General features: G+C 36.2%; 1 protein-coding gene across 2 annotated transcripts in view; it reads right to left on the reverse strand.

Annotated features, from left to right (window-relative positions):
• The window catches only part of LOC127639651 (calmodulin-regulated spectrin-associated protein 2-like), a 51,577-nt gene extending 42,325 nt beyond the window's left edge, over positions 1–9,252 (reverse strand). For both annotated transcript variants that reach the window (XM_052121781.1, XM_052121780.1), the window contains exon 1: positions 8,685–9,252. In XM_052121781.1, coding sequence (XP_051977741.1) covers positions 8,685–8,823 — 139 coding nt within the window. In that variant the 5' untranslated portion in view covers positions 8,824–9,252. The remainder of the gene's footprint in view (positions 1–8,684) is intronic.
• Positions 9,253–16,944: the final 7,692 nt, after the last annotated feature.

Consider the following 16,944-nt stretch of genomic DNA (forward strand, 5'->3'; position numbering starts at 1 on the left):
TAATAAACAATTGACTTTACAGTGAGGGACTTACAATGAAAGTGAATGCAGCCCATTTTTGGAGGGTTTAAAGGCAGAAATTTGAAGCTTATAATTTTATAAAAGCACGTACATTAAATCTTCTGTTAAAACTTGTGTATTATTTGAGTTGTAAAGTTGTTTACAGTCATTTTAGGGTTTGTTGAGATTTTAACAAAGTTATAAAATTGCCTATAACTTTACACACAAAAGGTTAGCATGCGATTTTATCACACTAAAATCATGTTAACACACATATTGTTTATGTCTTGTGGCTATACTTTTGAAAAAGTGAGTATTTTAATGTTCAAAAACTGGCTCCCATTCACTTCTATTGTACTGTAGGTGCCTCACTGGAACATCAAATTTGGCTTTTTTTTTAAAGACAAAATAATTTTTTGTGGTATTCACTATTATGCCACAAATGCAACTGAACTCCACAGAAAATAGTTGTTACTATTATAAAACTACCACAGAAAATTAGTCAGTTAGCACAGAATTTATTTTTGTAAATATAATTTCTTTTAAATAATAAATTTGTAAAAATAATAAAAAATCATGAGCACAATAATGCAATTAAAATGGAAGTCCATGAGTTAAGGCATTGCACCGGAATAAACATTGAAATACTGTATCAAGTAAAGCAACAAGACTTAAAGCTGAAGTATGTCATTTCTACACCACCAAATGGAATTCCAAAAATAAACTTTGTCTTCAAAACAGCTTTCTGACACCCCTCCCCCCATCTGCCATTGGTCAAACAAAGAGATAGCACCACCCCCCAACTCACGCCATTGGTTGAGTAACATTGTTGGGGCGGGTCTAAGTGGGTTGCACAAAACAAACAGAGCTATTTTCAAAGTGCCACAGAAACACAGTGCTTATAGTTTTCGAGTAAATTTACAGAAAAAATTAAATTTATTTTAAAGGCGAATTAAACTGCATATTAAGCTGGAATAGGAGAAAGTATTTTAACACAGAAAAAGATACATCAGTTTTAAATATTATATGTGATAACATGATGCTAAAATCACTTCCTACCCTTGACTGTAAAGTCACATCCAATTTTTCAGCCCCTATCATGATCATGTAAAAAGATACACATGGATTCTGCTGATATAACTTTTTTTCAACCCAGGAAATTTCTTTATATTACTAATATACAGTATATTATACAAAATATGACTTTTGCTTTCTGCACATATTTTGACACCTTAACCCTGTTAAGCCTGTGCAGCATGGAATCTTTCAGAATTTCAAGCTTCAAAGGGCTCAAAACTCCAGTCTGTGATTTCCGTTCCTCTGAGCAAGCGTAATTTACTCTAACATGGGAAGATGAAGGGAAAGAGAAACCCCTTAAAGTGTCTACCACATAGCTAGCTAGAATATGAAAAAATATCATTAATGCGAGTGACCTTGAACACGTTGACAGAATAAATGGGTTCACAGTTCTGCTGAATGAGGTCACAGTATCCATGGAGAACTGAGATGTTTCGCTATTTATGGAGAAGGATGAGAGTTTGAGAGAATGCTGATGTGTGAGTCCCTACACATCACTATTACATGCACATGGGTTTCAATTCTGCGTGTCAAACTAGATTGTGCTAATAGCTAAATTGATTTGGTCAATTATATAGTAATACTTTACATTCAACAACAAAAGATGTTAACAGTTGTTGACAGTTCTTATATCAAACATTTCAGCGATGGTCAGTGTTGGGTAACGTTAGTTTTAAAAGTGACTCCTTAGAATATTGCGTTACTCCTAAAAAAAGTAACTTAATTAATTAAAAAGTTCATTTTTATGGAACGTAAAGCTTTACGTTACTTTTGCATTATTTTTGCTACAACATAGCAAACAAACAGATATTTAGAAAGTAAGTCTTCACGTCATATTTATAACAAGGAATCAATAATATAAATATGCATGATTTGTTTTTCCATCAATATGGCAGCCAACATGAATAATGAAGAATAATCACTGTCTTACCTAAAGCAGCAAAGTCCAACACTTGAACCTGCATCAGGTATGTCATCATGTGCTGAACATCGACAATGTCTGAGTCAACATAAGATCTTTTTTAAAAGTCCAGGATAAAATTCAGTGGGGAATGCCAGCCTAACATGTTCAAGGAATGTGTCTGATAATAAAAGAAACTTAAGCCATCTCAGTACACGCTTGTTTTGAGTTGATCCACGGTGCGTACATACGACACTGGTTGATCACATACAACTTCAAAGGTGCATTTTGATACAACAAAAACTTACATTAATATAGCACTTTTCTCAAACTCAAAGCACTTTACATAGTATAGGGGGAATCTCCTCAACCACCACCAGTGTGCAGCATCCACCTGGATGATGCGACAGCAGCCATAGTGCGCCAGAACGCCCACCACACACCACACACCAGCTATTGGTGGAGAGGAGATGGTAGAGTGATGTAGCCAATTCAGGGATGGAGATTATTAGGAGGACATGATAGATAGAGGCCAATGGGTGAATTTGGCTAGGACACCAGGGTTAAACCCCTACTCTTTACAAAAAAGTGCCCTAGGGATTTTTAATGACCACAGAGAGTCAAGACCTCGATTTAACGTCCCATCCAAAAGACAGTGCTTTTTTTTTTTACAGTATAGTGTCCCCGTCACTATACTGGGGCATTAGGACCCACACAGACCATAGGATGAGCACCCCCTGCTGGCCTCCCTAATACCACTTCCAGCAACAACCTTGGTTTTCCCCAGGAGGTCTCCCATCCAGGTACTGGCCAGGCTCAACCCTGCTTAGCTTTAGTGGGCAACCAGGCAATAGCCGCAGGGTGATATGGGGCTATCACGTTTCACTCAACCGAATGTTGACCACATATTACGCTAAAACACGCAATTTTCCCGGCTTGTATAGCTAATGCACATGCGCGTTACCGAGTTGCTTGACTGGTGATGTCTGTATCTAAAATGTGATTGGCTATTTTATCTGCAAGGCAGGACTTCCTTTAAACATCTATTGACTGTTGGGTGCTAGAGCTCCTTGGTTGGGCATACCAATTCCTCTCATTCATTTAAATAGAAGTGACTCATGCTGAATAGTCTCTGGCCTCACACTCTATAAGACTACAATGCCAATCATACACTACGTATCCTTCCCCGAAGTTTGCACACTTTTACTCCTGATTTCTCGCAATACAGGGAAAGTAGAGGTGTACAAAAGCAACACGTTACTTTATTTAAAAAGTAACTCCTATATTATGGTCTAAAATAAAAATGTTTTAGTTACTTTACTTGTTATTCAAAAAAGTTATCTGATTACATAACATGCATAAACCCCAACACTGCTGATGCTATCAAAGCCAAAAGGTGTTGACAATCTGAATAAAAAATATGACTGTGTCGAGCTGGACCGCGGTTGCATAGCAACAACTGGGTGCCTGATCCATTCCCCTGCCGTAGGTATCTAGCAAGGAGCTCCTCATGAGTCTCATCAAAGAGAAGCTGAGAAACATAGAAGGAGAGGGAAAGAGGAACTACTAAACATCCTGACTACCTTTAAACACAACCTTCCAAGAACCCACGCACAACATGTATGACAGATTAATGCTACATTTGAACAACCTATCAAATGCCCATGATCTACTAAACTATGCTAGTAATTTAATTCTCTTCTGATCAGCAAATGGAGTGCAACAGTTTGGCTAAAGATGTAAAATCCCATTCATTTTCTCCAAAGACACATTTACTTTTAACACAGCCTGGTCTCATGAAATTTATGTGAACATGACAACATGTTTGCAATTCAAAATTTACGTGCTGTATATCACGTTTGGCTGCAGTTTTCCAGTGAAATGTCCAGCTGGGGGCGCCAAAAGTGATTAAAATGGTGTCGTATTCAAATGCGGTATTAAGGTGAATTTTAGATGGATGTTTTTAAAACATACCTCGCTAACCTAAAACTTTTGCCTGAACCTAACCAATAGTGTTTTACAATAGAAATGAGACGTTAAAAAAGACATCCTTACCTTATCATTGCGTAAATCTAACCATACGTTTTTTTAAATGCAGAAGTGAAATGAAAAATCACATTTTCTGAAGCAACTACATAATTTCCTGCCACTTCTATGACTCTAATGTCACGTGTCAGCTTGAGTTAATGGCTGGACTTGAACCGCGGTCCTTCAAATCTAAGTCCAACATACCAAGCTACTGTGTAAGCTATCCATGATGGAATAAGTGTAAATATGTAATAAACATGTAGGTGAGTTTGTAATAAAGGCATTAAAATGTATCGTTTTTCAAAAGATGCGTTAGAGTAAAAGTCATTATCAGCCATTAAAGTCATGATTAGAGTGAAAGTGAATAAAACACACAGTCGTTGCAGCGCCTCTAGTGTTGATTTCACCTTGAAACTGCAGGGAATTGTACCTGGAGACACATGTAACAAGTTTTGCAAAAATGTATAGTCACATTTTCACTATGAGGCCAGGTTGTTTTAACAATGCTTGTAAACCTTTAAAGACAGACATAATGTGAGCACCAAGGTTGTTAATCGATGGTACATGCTTCTGCTGGTACATCAGTCCACATTATTTTAACTTTATTTTAAAAAAAATGGCTTGATATTATAATTTCTGGTTAAGAACTACGCAACCCATATTGAAGAGGGAAGAACACAAATAGAGTTTTTTTTAAAGAATATTTCAGCTTTGTAGGTCCATACAATGCAAGTGAATGGGAGCCAAAATGTTGACGCTCCAAAAAGCTCATAAAGGCATCATGAAATAAGTAATCCATAAGACTCCAGTGGTTAAATCCATATCTTCTGAAGTGATGTAATAGGTGTGGGTGAGAAACAGAGCTAAATTTAAGTCAATATTTTGCTATAAATTCTTCCCTCTGCCCAGTAGGGGGTGATATGCACGAAGAATGAGCATCACCAAAAACACAAGGTGAAGAATGTGAAAGTGAAAGTGGAGATTGACTGAGCAGGGAGAAGAATTTATAGAAAAAAGGACTTAAATATTGATCTGTTTCTCACCCACAACTATCAAATTGCTTCTGGAGATATATGGATTATTTTAATGATGATTTATGTGATTTTCACACACATTCACTTGCATTGTATGGACCAACAGAGCTGAAATATTCTTCTAAAAATCTTAGTTTGAGTTCAGCAGATGAAAGAAAGTCTGAGTAAATAATGAGAGAGCTTTCATTTTTGGGTGAACTATCACTTTAAGTACGGAGTGGTGTTGGTGTAGTGGGATAAAGCACATAACTGTTAATAAGGTCACTGGTTCGATCCCCACAGCCACCACTATTGTGTCCTTGAGCAAAACACTTAACTCCAGGTTGCTCTGGGGGGGATTGTCCCTGTAATAAGTGTACTGTAAGTCACTTTGAATAAAAGCATCTGGTAAATGTAAATGAAAGTACAGACTGTGTAGTCTTGCACCTTTGTCTTTTTTTTGTCTGTTTTTTTTTTTAATTTTCAAATAATTGTTACATTACATTACATTACATTAAATACTCATTACTAATAGTCTGTAATGTTGTGCTTGGAGCTGGTTGGTTTGATTCATGGCTTGATTCAACTCTTTTTTCATAATTTCTCCCAATTTAAAATGCCCAATTCCCACTACTTACTAGGTCCTCATGGTGGCGCATTACTCACCTCAATCCGGGTGGCAGAGGACAAGTCTCAGTTGCCTCCGCTTCTGAGACAGTCAATCCACGCATCTTATCACGTGGAGCGTTGTGCATGACACCACAGAGACTCCCAGCATGTGGAGGCTCATGCTACTCTCCGCAATCCATGCACAACTTGCCACGCGCCCCATTGAGAGCGAGAACCATGAGGAGGTTACATCATGTGATTCTACCCTCCCTAGCAACCGGGCCAATTTGGTTGCTTAGGAGACCTGGCTGGAGTCACTCAGCACACCCTGGAATCTAACTCACGACTCCAGGGGTGGTCGTCAGCGTCAATACTCGCTGGGCTACCCAGTCATGTGTTGATGTATTTATCTGTCTGAAGTCAGAAAATTGTGGAAGTTCAAAAGGAATTGTTTTTACAGCTTACTTTCAATAAATGGCCTTTTTAAACTGGGAAGTTATGAGTCCTGGCAAAAAAATTTCATAGTCCATTTAATTATTTTATTACAAAATATCAAGAAAATTGAATTTCTCATTAAAGCCTTTCTCATGTGATGGCTTTACATGCATCTAATCCTGCTTTAGAGTGTTAGATAGGATTGAGTGTATTATAGGGTCAAAAGGAAGGAAACTCAGAACATATACTAAGAATTTTGGTTTTTTTATTGGTTTATTTTTCTGTTTGGACATACAACCAATAAGCTATCTAAGAGTGCGTTCAAAAGATATGTACAGAACAGTTTGCTTCACGCCATAAAATGCACTCTGTATCGGGCCAATACATTATCTCAGTATTTCCCAACTGACCAATATGGTTCAATAGAGAAGAAGCTTTTATGGACTTTAAACTGACCACACTCAATTAATTAAAATGTATTCATTTTAAGCCTGACATTTGGGTTTTTAGTTTTTCAATATTTTAAAGAATGGTTTCATTAAATCTATTGATTTAATCAGTATTTATTTGAATGGAAGATATGTATAGCCTTTTATCTGTTATCTAAGTTTATACCACAAAACAAGTACAAAAAATTATAAACAAAAACAGCCAATAACACCCTGAGGGCGTCAATCAACCAACTGCACATTATCATATCTTTATCCTGGACTTCAGTTTCTAATTTTCTAAAGTTTAAGGTCACTTTAAATCAAAGATGCTACACAATAACCATTCTGACAGCAAAAACCAAAAGCTTTCATTTGTGTTTCATATGGGCATGAAGAGCAGACTGTGCATTCTAATGAGGGGGGCGTAAAGGCAACCAGATGGCCTCTGGTCACATCAGTTAGCCAATCTCAATCTCAATGGGATGATTAAACTTCACCTCAGAAGAGAAAACAACCAAAGCCTACAGCTCAGTGACTTGCTATAGATAGAGGAATATTGCGGGTTCAATACAAGTTAAGCTCAATCGACAGCATTTGTGACATAATGTTGATTAACAAAAAAAAACATATTTTGACTAGTTCCTCCTTTTCTTTAAAAAAGTAACCATCTGAGTTATAGTACATACAATACAACTGAATGGGGCCAATCTGCAAATGTTAAAATACTCACTGTTTCAAAAGTATAGCCACAAGACATAAACAATAGTGTGATAAAATCACTTACATTAAATCCAATTTTACAACGTTGCTGCCTTGACAACGTTACGCCCTAAACCCTAAAACGACGATTTAAGAACATTACAGCTGAAATAATACACAAGTTTTAACAGAAGTTATCTAAGTGCTTTTATAACATTATAAGCGTCACATTTCTGCCTTTAAACCCTCCAAAAATTGGCCCCATTTACTTTAATTGGAAGTGCCTCACTGTAACCTCGATTTTTGCTTCTTTTTTTTTAAGGAGGGATGAGTCTAAATAATTTTTGTAGTTATCAACATTATGCCACAAATGCTGTAGATTGAGTTTAACTTGTATTAAACTGGGAATATTCCTTTGATGATTACATATTGATGGTATTTACATGGTACTCCAAGGTGCATCAAAAATACCATGGTATAACTTGTCCAAAACCCACAGTACTACCATGGTACCTTTGAGTTAGAGTAAGGTTTACATAGAAAATACTAAAAGAACTGAACACTACTAATAGGCTGTGAAGGGATTAAAGGGAAAGGAGGAGGCGAGAAATGGCTTGACGATTTAAATAATGGTTTCATATAAAACTGAACCAAAAAGACAAACACTGATTTAATCCATGTCTTCTGATGTGATATGATAAGTTGTTTGTTTTACAACAAAAAAACTCTCAATTTTCACGTTCTTCTTTAATTTTTTGGTGATTCAAATTCTTTGTGCATATCATCACTTACTGGTTGGGGCTGATCAAAAATGGAGATTTATAGTAAAACAAAAGGACTTAAATATCATATAACTTCTGAAGGCATGGATTAAACCACTGGAGTTGTATGGATTACTTTTATGTTGCCTTTGTGTGCTCTTCGGAGCTTTAAAGTTTTGTCCACTATTCAATTGTATTGTATGGAACAACAGAGCTGAAATATTCTTCTAAAAATCTTCATCTGTGTTCTGCAGAAGAAATAAAGTCATACACATCTGGGATGGCATGAGGGAGAGAAAATGATTGGAGAAATTTTCATTTTTGTATGTTACCACTTTTTAGTGCAGTATTTCATTATCAAAAGTAAACGTCATATTAGTAATTATTTGTGGATAATATTGTAATTACAGATTGCTAGTGTAATCTATACTTGTAACAGAAAACGTGTAGCATAAATATAAATTCTAGTTCAATCAATCAATCAATATTTATGCTATTTATAAAGGACATTTAAAAACTAGTTATCACAGGCTCCCTTTGAGAGTAAGCAAGATTAATTTATTTACACTCAAAATTTTACATTATGATATTATTTTCACATCTAAATGACATGAATCAAATCTAATATCGATTTATTTCGCATTTGATATCAAAATAATTCAAAACATTTCAACTGCAATCAAATCAAGAGACAAAGATGATATTAGCGACAGAGAAAGACGCCACCTACCTGCACCAAAGGCTTTGGCCACCAGCCATGTGAGACTGGCTCTGATTTTAGCTCTGTTTACATCATAATGATCGAAGGACTTGATGGCAGGAACAATGCTAGTCTTTTTCGGTTCACTGGAGTCGGTCAGATCGCCCATATTCACGGCTGAAGAGTCACGGCTCACGGGCTCAACGATGACATCTCTCCGAAGGAATTCAATGCATCAAATCTGACTTTTTGCCTCTCTTTGTTTACATCTACCAGCTTCTGTAACATGCATATGCCAGAAAACTACTGAAAGGCTCGGTTGCGTTAAACATGGGCTTATTTGTCAATCAATTTCGAGGCGATCCGATAATAAAAGTGGGGGTCTGCCCACAGACATTCATCCATTCTGGTACCCCATTTGATTTGTAGCGATTTTCTCCGTAATGACCCCACACGTCCTGATTCAGAAGATGTAGACGTGGTGTTTCTCATTAAAAAGTCTTTGTCTTTTTTAGGATCTCGCCATGCTCTGCCCACATCGGGATGTGTACGGTTATTCTCCGTCCTCTATTCATCCAGAGCTCTGCGGTCTCCTGCAGCAGTGAGTACAACCGGCCGATTTGCGCATGCGCGGTCCGCCCAACACACCGACAATACAAAACTAGGCAGAAATTGGGATTGAGAGGTAGAAATTAGACCTGTTGAGAATTCATCACCTAAAATTTGGTTATGCCTAAAAAATATCAAGAAAAAAATACACATTCACATGGACACTTCGGGGCCGTTTACAACGAACTCGTTTTTGCGTCCGTCTGCGTTGTTTCTCGATTGTTTTTCTATGTAACCTTGCGCCAGACAGACATCTTTGACTGTTGCGACGTATCTCGCTGTTTTTCAGCGTATCGCGTAGGAGATTCGCGTGTTTAGACGCTGTTTGAAGTTATAAAGAACTGCATTTTTTTTATTCGTCTTTTTTTATTTTTTTTATTCGTAGGCTGCGTCTAGTATTTTTAGCACAAGAAGGTGTTCAGTGTGAACGGCCCCTTACATATTTTGTTTTTAAATCGTTATGTTAATAGATTATTCATATTTATTACATATTATTAACAGAAATAATATGGATCAGATTAAAAAAGTATACATAGTCAAACAGATAGTTCACCCAAATACTTTAATTCTCTGATCAGTTACTCATCTGTTTCTCACCCACACCTATCATATCACTCCAGAAGACATGGATATTACCACTGGAGTCTTATGGATTTCTTTTATACTGCCTTTATGTCCTTTTTGGAGCTTCAAAGTTCTGGCCACCATTCACTTGCATTTAATGAACCAGCAGAGCTGAAATATTCTTATAAAAGAATGTGGAAGAAATAAAAGTCATACACATCTGAGATGGCATGAGGGTCAGTAAATGATGAGAGAGAGTTTTAACTTTTGGGTGAACTATTAATTGGACTTGAGGAAATTTTGAAAAATAAAATAAGGTATTGGACTAGTGATTGACATTTGTAATTTATTATAAACAGATATTATACGTAAAATGCTGTAGTATAGCATTAAACGACAAAAAAATTTATGCTTTGTTTCGCAAGATAACGTGGTAAAACATATTTGATGACAACACTTTTAGTCTTTAGTTTTAGTTGAACACAGCAAGAAGGTTTCTAAAATGTCACAAGGAGCAGTGCTGATGGGATAACAACTTCATAACAATTTTTCTGCAACGTTTTGACACTACTTGTTTATTACGTAAAAAAAAAAAAAAATCTATTATTGACCTCAGATAAAAACATTATCACAACCTTTGAGACTGTGGCACTGTGCTTTAAAGTTAGCCAGTAAGATAATAGTGTATAATTTTTTTGTAAAATTGCCCCTGAGCCTAAATCATTTTGTGAGTGTCCTAAAGTAAAAGAGTAAAAAAAACAAAAAACATTTCCAACCAAGGTCATAGCCAGGAAATTACTTTTGTGTGGGCCTTAATAAAAATCTAAGTTTTCAACCAAATTATTTTTTTAGAAATATTTCTTAACAACATTGAAGTGGCACATTCAAAGAGTTCAATCAGAACTCAGAATTAATGCATTTTAAAAAATATTTTATAAATACATATTTGAAGTCAAAGAATAATTTGTAATATTCTGGGTGGGCCTGGGTCTAATTTGGGTGGCCCACCCCAGGAAACGCCATTGTTCCAACAAGAAGCCAAGATTGTTTTTAATTTTGAAGAAACTGGTGTAATGTTATAGTGTATCGCAACTGATTAATGATACAATATTTTTATTTTTATGTGATATAATTATTATTATGACTTGTTATTGTAAATTCCTGTATTTGATCAATTTAAATAAAAAATATTTAGAAACGATATCTAAAATAAAAATCTGAAAGCAATACGAATTTACGATGTACAACATTTTTCTATAATATCTTTTCTGTTGCTTCATTTCCATGCATTGTTTCCTCCCACATACCCCGAAATATATTGTTATATGTACAGTTCTCAATATTTACAAAAACCTTTTCACCACATTGTGTTTGCTGGAATGCTTGCTCTACTGGGGAATACAGAGCTAAAAACTACAATACCCAGCGTAAAACTACATCCATGACGTCACATTTACGCGACCGCTTGAATGCATCATCAACATATCTAGAAATATATAACTTAAAGCGTCTTTGCAGGATAAATCATCCACATCCACTTTTATTTATGCATGCTAGTTATGTTCTGTAACTATCGGATAGCTGAATTTGGTCGGAAGATGTTTATGCCAAGATCATTGAAGCTCAAGAGAGCTCCCGAGTCCCAACAGCAGAACACCAAGAGAAGCAAATTGTGATCAGCAGCCACTGTTTCTACATCTCCAATAACTGATGAGGTCTGTCCTCCAGATGAGACTGAGAATAAACCAGAAGATCTGAACATATTCACCTCTACATCACAAAAATATGAGAGTGTATCAATAAAGGAACACAATCAGATAGAGACCGAAGAATCAGATGAGGAAGAACCTGTGAAGTCCTTCAAGAAGCTCCAGAGATGGCATGAGAGCCTGTTTGTATCATGTTTGGTCGATGCGGTAAAACTGACAATGATGTCTGCAGCCTGGAGTGTAAAGCCAGTCATCTGGCTAAAACGTGCAAGGACTTTGGAGAGGATTTTTGGAGGAAGAAGTTTGAACACTGTAACTTTCCTTCAGCACTCAAGGTGAATCTGAAGAAGGCTGGTTATGAGGCACGAGTCCCATTCAGATGCAGATGGTTCCTGTTGGTTTATCTGGGAGAGATGCGATTGCCACTGCAGATACAGGTTCAGGAAAAAAAGTTGCCTTCCTTCTTCCAGTGGTTGTTTGTGCCGTCATGGTAAATATTATGCTTGATTAAAATTTTAAAGTAATAGTTTCCCCAAAAATGATAATTTACTCACTTTCATGCCATCCCAGAAGTGTATGACTTTCTTCTGCTGTACACAAATTAAGATTTTCAGAAGAATATGCAAAGAGAACTTTGAAGATCTAAAAAGCACATAAATGCAGCATGAAAGTAATCAATAAGACATCAGTGGATAATTCCAGGTCTTCAGAAGCAATATGATTAGTGTGGGTAAGAAACAGATCAATATTTAAGTATTTTTTTTACTATAAATCTCCACCTTTGACCAACCCTGACCAGTAGGTGGCAATATGTAGGAAGAATGGAAAATAAAGAAAGAAAAAGAAGGTGAAAGTGGAGATTTAAATATTGTTGTTTGTCAACCACACTTATCATAACACTTCTGAAGACATGGATTTATCCAATGTGATAAACAGAAATATTATTTTATTATGAGTAACTCCAATTCTAGGCAGCATACTTCTATATAGTATACTTCTATAGTCAATACTTTTGTTTTCTATTAATTAGTATACAATGAGAGATCACTCAAGGATAACCTAACAAGTGCATTCAGTGAGACTGCCTTCTGTTTAGTCAGTTACATCAGTCCTGCAAATAAGGCATTCAAAATAAGTCAGTCATTTAACCTAGGCTTTGTTTTGTGACTCAGTACTGGCAGGTCACCCCATTCACTTTTGCAAACTCTTTTAGGTTACCCTAGATAGAGTCCTCTTCTGTGCACCACTGGTAAGAGCAATTCATAAGTGCAGATCTATTTTTAGCTGTTCTGTATTCCCAGTGCACTTCCTATGAAAAGTTCACAATGAGAATGCTTAGTTCAGATGAGGGCAATTTAGCAAACAGAGTATGAGATGTACATATTATAGCCGAAAGATCACATCAAATATTCATAGGTCTTTTGAATTTTTGCTACAAACAATAGCCTTATTTCTCTCTATGAAGTTTATTTCTTTATTTTGTGGAGGCAAATAAAGAAATACAATAATATATATTTGTTCATTCAGGCATGGCTAATACATTGGAGCACAGTAGAGGAAATTTGGTGTTTATTAACCATAATGTGAGATTTGCAGTCACACATTATAAAACAAAACACAAAAAATAAGCAAAATAAATTGTTTGGTTTGTGTTTCAAATATTTTTTTCTTTGAAAATAATTATTTAAAGGTGCTATAAGTGATTTTAGCATTCTGAAGCTTTTACATGACTGAGCCGTTGAATTAGCCATGCTCTCTCATTTCCTGCCCTCCAAAGATAATTTTGAGAACAAAACTAAGAAAAAGAGTACCATTGTTTGTTCCTTTGACTGTCAAATTCAACAGTGGCACAATAGTGGGGGCCTGGGTAGCTCAGCGAATATTGACGCTGGCTACCACCTCTGGAGTCACGAGTTCGAATACAGGGCGGTGCTGAGTGACTTCAGCCGGGTCTCCTAAGCAACCAAATCGGTCTGGTTGCTAGGAAGGGTAGAGTCACATGGGGTAACCTCCTCATGGTCATGATTAGGGGTTCTCGCTCTCGATGGGGCATGTGGTAAGTTGTGTGGATTGACGCTCTCAGAAGTGGAGGCAACTGAGACTTGTCCTCCGCCACCCAAATAGAGGTGAGTAACTGTGCCACCACGAGAACCTAGTAAGCAGTGGGAATTGGGCATTCCAAATTGGGAGAAAAGGGGATAAAAAAAAAAAAAACAGTGGCACAATAGCGCCCTCAACTGACAAACATTATGAATCATAGCCTCAATAATCCTCTTCAAATGAGAACAAGCAAAATGATTGACAAGTGAAAAGCGTCACAGAGGCGGGTGAGATTTGTCTCAGGATACTTATTTCATTAATATCTTTATGGTAGTAGGACATTTTTTTGCATACTTTTCCATGAAAAAAAAATTGCTTACAGTACCTTTAATAATGATTTAATAATTATTATTATAGACATTAATCAATAAGTTAGTAATTTATAAATGTGGTTATTTATTTACTTATTTTTGCAGATTTGATTTCCCACACTATTTGAACATGCCACAAACAATTTACATGCATTTTATTCCGTCTTGTCCCAAATGCCTCATCCTTAACCCAACCAGAGAGCTGGCAATTCAGATAGAGAAGCAGATGAAAGAGCTGGTGATGGGTCTGCCGAACATGAGGACTGCTCTCCTGGTGAGTGGGATGCCTTTTCCCCCTCAGCTGCATCGACTCAAGCAGAAGATCAAGGTAAGGGGTTAGGGAAGTGTTTGTCAACCAACCACAACTCCTTTTTTTGTGCAACTTTGGCTCACTTTGAATGAATTGTGTGTGTCTGGTTCATGTGTCCATTTTAGATGGCAATAGCCACTCCAGGACGCCTCCTTGAGATTATCAAATAGAACGCTACGGCTGTACGGCTGGATGATGTCAGGGCTGTTGTGTTTGATGAGGTAAAATTGAGTTCAGTATATACCAGTTTCATTTTTTCCTATAAGAATGAACATGCTTTATTATATCACATCCTGTATCTAATAACACCATCAGGCAGATTCCATGCTGAAGATGGGATTCCAACAACAGGTTCTTGAGATTTTGGAGCATGTCCCCGAAGACCATCATACGCTGTTGACATCAGCAACCATTCCCACAGGAACGGAACAGCTAGCAGCATGTCTAACCCATGACGCTGTGGGCATTACATCTGGCAGATAGTCCTCTGGGTGGAGGAGCCTTCAAATAAAAATAAACATTTTGAGATTTTAAATGCAAGTATAGAAACTAGACTAAAACAGCCATTGTATACTTCGGTCTTCTGTGTGGCATGACACCTCGCATACACTGCAAATTTTGTCATTAGGGCAGTACCCAACAACTGTTCACGTGCACCACCCTAGTTTTTAGTCGCATAGTCAGTGCTCGTTTTTTTACACATGCACCTGGCATTGACCATGTCTAGGATCACAAAGCGAATGTAGTGTGCATGCGTCAATTGCATCTGGAGGGGCGTGGTCAAAAAAGTATACTTAAAAATATCTTTTTTTGATATCTTTTTAAAAAGTCTTTGTTCAGACAGGCAGCAAATATATATATATATATATATATATATATATATATATATATATATATATATATAAGATAGAGAGAGAGAGAGTCTCACAAAAGTGAGTACACCCCCTCACATTTTTGTAAATATTTGATTATATCTTTTCATGTGACAATACTGAAGAAATTACACTTAAGTAGTGAGTGTACAGCTTGTATAACTGTGTAAATTTGTCCATTTTTCTTTGCAATTATTCCCATAAGTCCTGCACCCCCGAATCTTCTCTTTATTGTTGTACATGAAACTGGTGTTGAGCGGGTAGAATTCAATGAAGCTGTCAGCTGAGGACATGTGAGGCATCTATTTCTCAAACTAGAGACTCTGATGTGCTTATCCTCTTGTTTAGTTGTACATCTGGTCTTCCACATCTCTTTCTGTCCTTGTTAGAGCCAGTTGTCCTTTGTCTTTGAAGACTGTAGTGTACACCTTTGTATGAAATCTTCAGTTTTTTTGAAAATTTTGAGGTATAGTGCCCAGGGGCACCACACTGTCTTGATACAGCCCTGTTGATGATAAAGGTTTTTTCTAATTTTGATGATACTACCATGTTCAAACATGTGCGTTCAGATTGGTCGAGCAGGTAGATTGGGCCACAGAGGAACAGCCATCACCTTCACTGTTTTTGGACATTGTGTACAGAGTAAAACTCACACATACTGCCACCATAACTCCTCAATTCCCCCCATCTGCATGAACCGCAGAGGAGAGCCAAACACAGGAGCAATCATGGAGAACACATCGTCATAACCAAGAGCAACTTCATTGACATCATCAGGAGGCATGACAGAAGCTCTGCAAAAAAATCACAATGAAATATATTTATTACATGTTTAAAGTTTTGTAAATTGTATCTTCAATAAATGTCCCATCTTAAGGCATGCTTGACAGTTCTTTTTCATTTCAAGTTCTTGTACAAAATGAACATTATTGGTAATAATTTTGTGCTTGTACTGGTGGATTACCTATGAAAAATTAAGACAATATTTAAGACAATATTTTTGCATTGTGTCATGACAATTATGTGCATTTTATGCTCAACAGTTTTTTTGTAATTCTCATTATTCTTGATGATTTTCATAAAATTCTTGTTACAGTAATATAGAAATGATTACAAAAAAAAAATAAAATTTGCATACATTTATTTCAGTGCAGCACATACAACCATGATATTTAAATATTTTTTTTTACAATTTCAATATATATATTTTTTATAATATTACAGTACTGAGAATGAGCCTTTTTGTTTTGCAGGAAAATTTGGTTAAGTTAATTTAAGATTTTTTTTTTTTTTTCATTGTGACATTGTCATGAAAATTAAGCTTTTTATACTCCAGTTGTTCGGGTGTTTTGAGTTCGTTTGTAATTCTCCTTATTGTTTGTGTGTGTGTGTGTGTGTGTGTGTGTGTGTAATTCTCATTGTAGTGCAATAATAAAAAGTGTAATGCCATGCACAATTGTTTTATTTATTAAAACAAATATAAATAAAAAACAAATTAAATTCAGTACAACAAATACTGCCATGTATACATGCTACTACATATATTGAATGTTTTGTGGGAAAAACACGAAGTTCATTAACAAATATTACAATTAATAAAAGTAAATTTTAACAATAATGAGAAGGAGCTTTTTGGGGCTGAAAATTTGCTCGTAAAAAAAATAAAAATACCTTAATGGTCCTAAAACAAGTTTCATGATTTTTTTTTTTATGATATAATTGATTGTTTCTTCTCAGTGTGCTTGACAGTTTTGTGAGATTCCCTCGCTTGTTTCAGTCTCAAAACTCAGACACTGCCATCTGCTGTTAGATATG

Source organism: Xyrauchen texanus, chromosome 48 (assembly GCF_025860055.1).
Source record: "Xyrauchen texanus isolate HMW12.3.18 chromosome 48, RBS_HiC_50CHRs, whole genome shotgun sequence".
NCBI lineage: Eukaryota > Metazoa > Chordata > Actinopteri > Cypriniformes > Catostomidae > Xyrauchen > Xyrauchen texanus.